This window comes from Camelina sativa, chromosome 8 (genome assembly GCF_000633955.1).
Source record: "Camelina sativa cultivar DH55 chromosome 8, Cs, whole genome shotgun sequence".
NCBI lineage: Eukaryota > Viridiplantae > Streptophyta > Magnoliopsida > Brassicales > Brassicaceae > Camelina > Camelina sativa.
The window spans coordinates 1241798-1250347 of NC_025692.1; the positions used below are offsets into that span (position 1 = coordinate 1241798).

At 38.6% G+C, this 8550-nt stretch overlaps 2 protein-coding genes across 4 annotated transcripts in view; one reads left to right on the plus strand and one right to left on the minus strand.

Moving 5' to 3' along the window:
* Positions 1 to 2004, plus strand: part of LOC104705484 (protein CLT3, chloroplastic-like) — a 7221-nt gene extending 5217 nt beyond the window's left edge. The window contains exons 4-8 of the mRNA XM_010421497.2: positions 714 to 829; positions 952 to 1051; positions 1138 to 1173; positions 1264 to 1314; positions 1420 to 2004. Coding sequence (XP_010419799.1) covers positions 714 to 829; positions 952 to 1051; positions 1138 to 1173; positions 1264 to 1314; positions 1420 to 1854 — 738 coding nt within the window. The 3' untranslated portion in view covers positions 1855 to 2004. The remainder of the gene's footprint in view (positions 1 to 713; positions 830 to 951; positions 1052 to 1137; positions 1174 to 1263; positions 1315 to 1419) is intronic.
* On the minus strand, positions 2045 to 8550 carry LOC104705485 (disease resistance protein TAO1-like). 3 transcript variants are annotated; one of them, XM_010421499.1, is made up of 10 exons: positions 7726 to 8550; positions 6178 to 7264; positions 5790 to 6092; positions 3612 to 5696; positions 3378 to 3458; positions 3076 to 3162; positions 2822 to 2918; positions 2602 to 2741; positions 2433 to 2496; positions 2045 to 2316 (listed from the first exon to the last, which is right to left on the minus strand). In XM_010421499.1, the coding sequence occupies exons 1-9, from the start codon at positions 8520 to 8522 to the stop codon at positions 2434 to 2436; spliced, it is 4740 nt and encodes a 1579-aa protein (XP_010419801.1). In that variant the 5' UTR covers positions 8523 to 8550; the 3' UTR covers positions 2045 to 2316; position 2433. The 3 variants fall into 3 exon arrangements, with proteins under 3 accessions (XP_010419801.1, XP_010419800.1, XP_010419802.1); XM_010421498.1 differs by having other exon boundaries at positions 3378 to 3488; XM_010421500.1 differs by having other exon boundaries at positions 2433 to 2507; positions 3378 to 3488.

The following is an 8550-nucleotide window of genomic DNA, read 5'->3' on the forward strand; positions in this document are numbered from 1 at the left end:
AAATATATATATATATATATATATATATATATATATATATATATGATGGTTGCTCTGTTCTTGGTGGACCTGAAACTTACTCGCTGTGAAAGATTTTGCTCTCGTATTCGTTTTCCTTAATTAGTGCTTATATGATGTCCTGGAATAATCTTGTTTATATATATTATCAAACTTTAATTTACAGAACCACATTCATCTTTTGCTTATTTCTTCATGTATAGGTATGTAGCTGTATATTATACTATCTTGTATATTCGATATCGTGCTGGAACTGTCACAGATGCGATGCTCTCTGTGCCAAAACCTCCATTTTTAATTGTTGGCATCTTAGAGGCTCTAGCTGCAGCTTCTGGAATGGCAGCTGCAGGTAACAAAATTACATTTATGGATTTCTCTACGCGATCCTTTATTTAAAATTGGTTAATTCTTTTAAGAGGGAATGAGAGTACTCAGCATAAATGCATTCATCTTACGAAAGCAACTTTATTCATCTTATTGTTTTTATTATGCATTTTCTCTACTCAGCGAATCTTTCAGGGCCATCTACTACAGTTTTATCTCAGGTTAGAAGCGGTATAACTTAAAATATGCTTCTGTACTATTTGCAACTTCCTGGTTTTAAGTAGTGTGAAAAGACTGACAATTTTTCTTGCCCTTAAAACCATGTTTTCTTGATATTATTGCTAATAACATACTCAATTGTTTTCTTGTAGACATTTCTAATCTGGCAAATTTTCTTCTCCATCATTTTTCTCCGGAGAAGATATAGCGTAAACCAAATACTCGGATGCACTCTAGTAGCTCTCGGTGTAATCGTCAGTGTGGCAAGGTTAAATCTTCTCAGTCCGCTTGCTCTAGATACTAAACCAACTTTCTTTTTTTGCTTCTCTTTTGGTATTTTCACAAAGGATCACACAACAGGAATCAATATTATTGTTTTTGCATCTGTAGTGGATCAGGTGCTGCTCATTCGTTAAAGGAAGCCGGAATATTTTGGATTCTTTTAATGGTTCTTTCTTTCTTGTTTCAAGGAGCAGGTACAGTATTAAAGGTTCGTTATTCACCTGATCATCACAACTTTTTAACTTTTGGTTAAATTATTCACTTTAATCGATCTTGAATTCCTTTTTCTTATAGGAAGCCATCTTTATAGATAGCCAAAAACGATTAGAGGTAAACATTGCATATTCCCCAATCCCTAACACGCATAGACAGAAGTTTTTGTTTGAAAACTGAGAAATCATCTTCTCTGTACTATCATAGGGAGCTTCACTCGATCTATTTATAGTAAATTCATATGGTTCAGCTTTCCAAGTAGGTATTTCTTACCCTAAAATATCCCCTTCATCTCTTTACCACTAACTTGCTTTCCAAGATAAGTAATCTTGCTCTTTGATGTTTTTTCCCCCAACCAATTAGGCCATTTGCATCGCATTGCTTCTTCCGTTTCTTTCAAAACTTTGGGGCATACCGTTTAATCAACTCGGTAGCTACCTAAAAGATGGTGCGGTTTGCTTCCTCAACATTGGGACACTAACAAAAGGATGTGATGGGGCTCCGTTTTTGCCTCTATTGTTTGTGATAGTGAACATTGGCTATAACATTGCGCTTTTAAGACTGCTCAAGCTTTCAACCGCGGTGGTGTCATGTCTTGCATCGACAATCTCAGTACCAATTGCAGTGTTGCTATTCACATTGCCACTACCGTATCTTGGAGTTGCATCATCACTACCAGCAGGGTTTATGGGAGGCACAATCATACTTGTATTGGGAATGATACTTTACAGTTGGACACCACAAGGAGCTAACTCTTCTCATACTGATACAGTCATTCCTTCACCTCCTCCCACCTAGAGAGGGCTTTACCTAGAGGTTTTTGTTTTCAATAAAAGGATTTGAAAGATTTATGAAGATTCGGTTTGAATCAAGGTAATATGAGGATTGGATGATGTATATAACGCAACATATTTCGATGACGTTAATGTAAAAGTTGACGCTTTCTTAGTTCGATTGCCCAAGTCATATAACAAACTACTTAAGTATATGCCAGTTTTAGTCATTTTGGAATAAATTGCATAAGAAAATATTTTTACAACCTCATAAACGTTCAAAATTGTATCCAAATACAACATCTAGAAGGAAAAACTGAGTTTAGAAACAAAAATTATCATCTCAGCGTTGAGTCTAGATCCTGCATTTGAATGTTTTTTTTATGGATGCATCATCCAAATAACATAAATGAACACTTTGATTAAGATGAAACTTGCCGAACCTTTGACCTTGATGGTGTTGTAGCAGATACTGATTGAGTATGCCCTGCAAAAATTGTGTTTCAAACAAATAAACAACTAAAATTAGCTCTAATACCAAAACTCCACTAATCCGAAAGGATAATCACAAAGACAAAAGCCTGAATAGGGAAGCAAACTCACATCACAGACATGTCACATCTCCATCAAGCAATTTGGTTCCTTTTAAACTTAAGTAATTGCATATCTGTCAATTAGCTGTAAGGATGTTAGACCTCTGACCCATAAAAGAAGTTACACAATAGAAGCAATCATCCAAATGATGCAGAGACTATGAATGCTTTAATTTTACCATGACATGGCTCTGCAATGGACGGAACTCGCATTTCTTAACTTTGATCCTGCAACCAAAATCTCCACCGTCCACATTCGAAAACTCAATTGAGAATGCCCTTGAATCTTGAGATTGTTTGGCCATTTGAATCAGCTTGACTGTACAGAAGCAATAAAAGAAGATTCATCAAGTACTAGAGATACATACATATAATCCAGAAAAATATAAATTATGAGACCTGCAAGTGGTGCTGTCCCAAGATGCAAATTCAAAACTTGAAGGCCTAAAGGTAGGCCTCCATTTTCACATTTTATGATGATATAAACATATCCTCCCTACAAGTGAAAACAAAATAAGTAAGTAGTTTTTCATGATGCATGACTAAAAGATGGACAACCTTTTCGAATTCAATATGCACACATATAGTTTGAACAATGCATGGAACAATATCCGCAATGCTGAGATAAAACCCCGAGCTAAGAGTGAACACACCTGATGGAAAACATCCACAGATAAGTTACCAAGAACATTCATGATGCCTAATGAGATTGCACCATATAAGTCTAAATCTCTCAACACCTGAAAACAAAAAACAAAGGTAGACATGCTAACCACTCTAATACTGACTTCTAATAATCAAATCAAAGCAGAATAATCAGAGTCAAAAGAAACAACTCGTGAGAAACAATGAAAAGATCTTCAAAGCCACATCACATATATCATAATCCGGTTACAGCTTGATAGACTTTCTAGTAATCAAGAAACAGTACTATTTAGAGTATGAAATTACATACCTTCTCAAGAAACCCTGTAAAACTTGTGGTCAGTCCTTTGGTTATGTCATGTGTGCTTAAGTTTGCCTTTAGAGACTTGGTCTGCCAATTAAGAAAAGGGCAGATCCAGAACTATTCAATGTAAAACAGAGTTGGAAACACCAATTATATAGTTGTTATCTGTATCAGAAGACAAACATTGCGAGAATGCAGAACTTAACCATAAGAACTGATTATATATATGTATATGCATACCAGGTCACATGTATATAGTGGTTGGATTGCACACTTTTTTACCGTGCAAGAATTGATAGGATTTCCATCCTCATCAATAACATAACATTGAAAACTGGCTTTAACAAGATCTTCAGAATATTTAACAAACTGTTCGATACCATTGGCTGCATCAAAGAGAATAGACGAATCGAAGCCCAAGAACAAATGATCCCCTTCAATACACAAAGGCTTTCCCTTTTTCCCATCCCATCCCCTCAAATATCCTGATCCTTCATAAGTCCTAATATAGTTGAAATGGAACTGACACTCATATTTGATGCTGATACCCTTATCATCATTATAGTCTTGAAACGCAACAAGAACTGATATAGCAAAACCTGCCAATGTAACACTCTCATTTGAATGTTTGAGATGCTCAAGCATTACCTCAACACATGACCCGTTGCTTTGGTGGCAAAACCATTCAGGAATATTATCCCCTGGTAAGCAGAAATTAGTTGAAGGCTTTCCTTGGTAATACAGATATAGATGTGCGATCAAGGAGAAGAAATGTAGCAGACCTTGAACATCTAGCCTATACCTTTCATGGAAATCATGGAGTATGCGACCAATTAGCCTAGGTGGTGGCTCCTCTAATATCAGTTCATCATTGAAAAAGGTTGTATGTATACCGATCAATGCTTCATGGAGGTTCCCATATCCGTACATGGTAGAGAGCAAATATTGCACTTGTTGTGGTTTCATCCATCTATTGAGAGACAAGTCATCACCTTTAAAGTTTAAGGTAAGACCTAGATGGGATGCCATGACATGGATTCTGCGTTTTGCATAAGCCTTGATGTTGTCTGTCGCATATTGGCTTAGTGATGGACAAGCAGCAAACACAAAGGCTTCCACATTGTTCAAAGGATAAAGCTGAAGCTCAGAAGAGTTTCTGAGTGCAACCGTTTCCAGCAATCTTGAGTTGATTACGTTAAGCCTTGTGAGACCAGTTGGGACTCCTAACAAGGATTCAAGCTCCTGGCAATGGCTTAAATCGAGACTTTGGAGATCTTGAAGATCCTTGATGCTTGGAGGTACTGTGCTAAAACAGTTTTGACTCAGATCTAGCTCTGTCACTGTAGATAAGAGTGTTAAAGACTCAGGAAACTCTGTGATCCCACAGTCACTTAAATCCAAGATTTTAAGTGAGCTTGAACCACCTTCTAGAAAATCAACAACTTCACTTCTGCATCTACTTGCTCTGACAGTAACTAAAGATCCGAGATTTCCAATGCGTCCTGGAAAGTTGACCAAATTTGAGCAGCCAGAGATATTAAGTTCCTCCAAGGACTTTAATTTGAGTAAGCTATCTGGAAGGCTGATGAGGCTGTTGCAGTTCTCAAGATCTAGAGAACAAAGGCTAGTCAAGTTCTCGAGTGATGAAGGTAGCTCCCTAATGGTCGTTCCCTTTAAAGAAAGATACTTTAAGTTGTACATGTTCTCTGTGATTTCAGGAAAGCTAGTCAAGTTTGAACATCCAGAAAGATTGAGTTCCACTATAGACTGTAACTCACAAATACTGCTTGGAAGACTTGTCAACCTCAGACAGTTCTTTAACTCCAGTAACTGTAACTTTGTGAAGTACTTGATAGCCGAAGGGATCTCTTCTATGGAAGTCTCACTTAGAAGAAGCTCTTTCACACTGTAAGAGATTTCGGGAAAGCTTGTAACACTTGAACAACCAGATAGATCCAAACATTCTAGCTTCTCCAACTTTTTACTGATTAGTGCAACTTTCTTTAGCATTTTGCACCTTTTCATATCTAGGACACTAAGCTGATGGAAATTCTCAATTGATGGAGGAACCTCTAGAATACCAGTATCAGCCAAACACAACCTTCTAATATTCCAAGAAATCTCTGGGAAATCCTTAAGCTTTGAGCATCCGGAGAGATCCAAGAACTCAAGAGATTCCAACTTGTTTCTTGGACTTGGGATGGTTACTAACTCTGCACATCCTCTGGCTTCAATACGTTCAACTTTGGGAGCATTTGACAAGTCTGGCAACTCCTTCAGGAACTGAGAGTTGCTAAGATCAATCTCTTTCAAATTAAGTAAGGACTGCAAACAAGGAGTCATAATTAGTAGAGGCTTAAAATTTTGTAATGCAACTCAGCTATATGAACCAAAATGTGCATAACATATAAAATATACCTTTGATCCTTCCCACAGACGCTCAAGTCTGCTAGTGGGCATATGAATTTTGACAAGGTTATCAGCAATAAAGCTAAGTGGCAAACTTGCTATAGGGTAGCATTCCCAATGAAGTAGACGTAGTTTAGTAGGGAGATAGTGAAGACCTTTTGGAAGGTGGATTTTGCAGCTATCTTCATTACAGTGTTCGTTCGAAAATTTTAGAATTTTCATATTACGCATCCCTTCAAAAGCATGACAGTCGAGCTGCAACTCTTCTTTCTCAGAAATGTCAAGGGATATGCCTTCTGTTACTATAGTTCCCTGATGTGTGAGAGAGAGACGTTATAATGCATGCAATGGTACACACTTATACTCTTAGAAAAGCAATAAGAAACTTAGTTATTACCGTATTTTCTGTAAGCACTTCTTGGACTTCATCAAAGCTGCAGAGCCTGCTGCGTCTGCTCGGATCCTGAGGTGATTCTAGCTTTATCATTTGTCTACCCATGTTCTTTAACAAGTCATGAATCTGAAGCCTGTCGTTAGTAAAAGTAATCATGCACTTATCAACAAGTCCACGTATGCAAATATCTGCAGAGATACCACAACCATTAATAAGATCAGTTATGAATCTTCGTTCATGCCCATTGAAGAAACACAAAAGATGAAGAAACGTCGTCTTCTCTTCATCACTGAGTCCATCAAAACTTACTCGGAGTACATTGAAGATCTCTTCATCGAGAGAACTATTGAGTCTTCTTAATGCACTTTCCCACTCTACCACAGATTTCTTGCAGAGAAAGGAACCAAGAACTTTCAAAGCCAAAGGGATCCCTTTTGCATAAACAGAAGCCCTCATTGCCAATTCCAAATATTCTTCAGGAGGGTAGCTCTGTTTGAAGGCGCATTGTGAAAACAGTTCAAGCGAATCACTTTTAGATAGTCCCTTCAGAGAATATATCTTGTCAGCGTTCTTGATTACATTCATGTCTCGTGTTGTAACAATGATCCTACTTCCAGGGGAATAGTAAGTAGTTTTGCTGATCAAAAACTCCAGTTGAGTTATGCTGCTTACATCGTCGAGAACTATAAGTACTCTTTTTCGACGTAGACGGTTCTTTATACTGCTGGATCCAATTTCAGGAGTAGCAATGTTTATATCAGTCTCACCAAGAATTTGACAAAGAAGCTCGTTTCTCAAGGCATGAAGTCCATGCTTTTTAGATTGTTCTCTAACGTTTGCAAGGAAGCAGTAGCTATCGAACATTTGGTATTGGCGATTGAAAACAGCTCCAGCAATGGCAGTCTTCCCACTACCACCAATTCCACATATCCCTATAGTCCGCACTTCATGTAATCCATGTCCCAACCACGCTTCCACTTCCTTTACTTGAGAATAAGCTCCCACCAAGCCCTCGTCTTCACTCAAGCTAATGTTTTCTAGGTTCTTCAAAACATTTGCAACAATTTCATCCACAAGTTTAGATGCAGGCCTACAAAAACATCAATCATATGATCACAAAGAAAGTTAAATACTGTAACTAAGATTTGAAGTCACTAATAAATCAAATACATCATTGTACAACTGTTAAGGGTTCAGATGTTTCAGTGTACAGGCAGATACCACAAGCTTGCTAAGTCAAACAGAGCACATGTGTTATACTTGCACTAAGATATTTTTTCTAAGGTTTCAAAACAGGCTGAAACAATTCGAGTGAACTTATCATAAGAAGGTACAGTCACATAGTGTTATCTGTATGTGTCCTCTGTTTTTGAATGAGGGTTAAAAATATAAAGTTAAACCTATTAAATTCTGAAGAAAATAACTCAAGAGAAATTGGCTACTAAACCAACTCCTAGGATAAGCTGACCAAAGCAGTTAAAGCAACATATTAACATTAAACATGATAACATCTACATGTGAATGTAAGCCACTAAGCCATCTCAAACTTACCTAACTGTACTGGAATCAAATCCTGAGATATTGGCAGCCTCGCTCATGGCTTTTCTCCATTCAATTACTTCCTCAGCTAGTTTTGATCCCTCGGGAGCCTTATCATGCCTAGAAAAGGCCACACTGTAGCTTCCCCTCTGCCATCTGACCTCCATGGGTTCTACACCGAGAAAGACAGGCAAAACTATTTGGCCTCGGGTCCTCCTAGACTCCATGATCTTTGCAAGCTCTCTCAAACACCACTTGGAAGAGGCGTATTCCTTGGTAAACACGACTACCGAGATCCTCGACCGTTCGATGGCATCCAACAACGCCGGCTCAATCTCATCCCCTGCATCAAGCTTTTCACTGTCTACGAAAGTTTCTATTCCTTCTCGACATAGATCGTCGTAGAGGTGGCTCACGAAATTCTCACGGGAATCTGGTCCTCGGAAACTGAGGAACACATCGTATTTCAACTGAGAGTCAGAAGCAAGAGAAAAGTGTAAAGGCGGTGGTCGAGAATCACCACCGAGGGGATCATCAGCATAGATCGGACAGGAACCGGAGGAAACGGATGATGGGTAACTAGCGCCGAAGCCATAAGCAGCCGCAGCTGTGGAAGAAGCATGAGAAGGAGTAGGCCGTGGGAGTCTGATAAACGAAGGAAATCCTCTGTTTGAGGACATCTTGAGGTACCGCTGGGACAAGAGCATCGAAGAGGGACGTTGCGGAGGTTTCGCGACGGAACATGACGGTCGACATGGATGATGTTTAGGTGAAAAGTTCCTCCGGCTGCTTATCCCATCGACTCTCATCTACTCGAGAGAGAGAAGCCAAAACGGC

What these genes read in the sequence shown, in the direction of transcription:
- LOC104705485 (XM_010421498.1), bottom strand. Translation starts at nt 8,522, where the DNA reads ATGAGAGTCGATGGGATAAGCAGCCGGAGGAACTTTTCACCTAAACAT. An exon ending in TTTGATTCCAGTACAGTTAG is followed by an intron (nt 7,265 to 7,725) that starts GTAAGTTTGAGA and finishes ATGTTTTTGTAG; the next exon opens with GCCTGCATCTAAACTTGTGG. An exon ending in GTCTGTGGGAAGGATCAAAG is followed by an intron (nt 5,697 to 5,789) that starts GTATATTTTATA and finishes CCTTGTTTGCAG; the next exon opens with TCCTTACTTAATTTGAAAGA.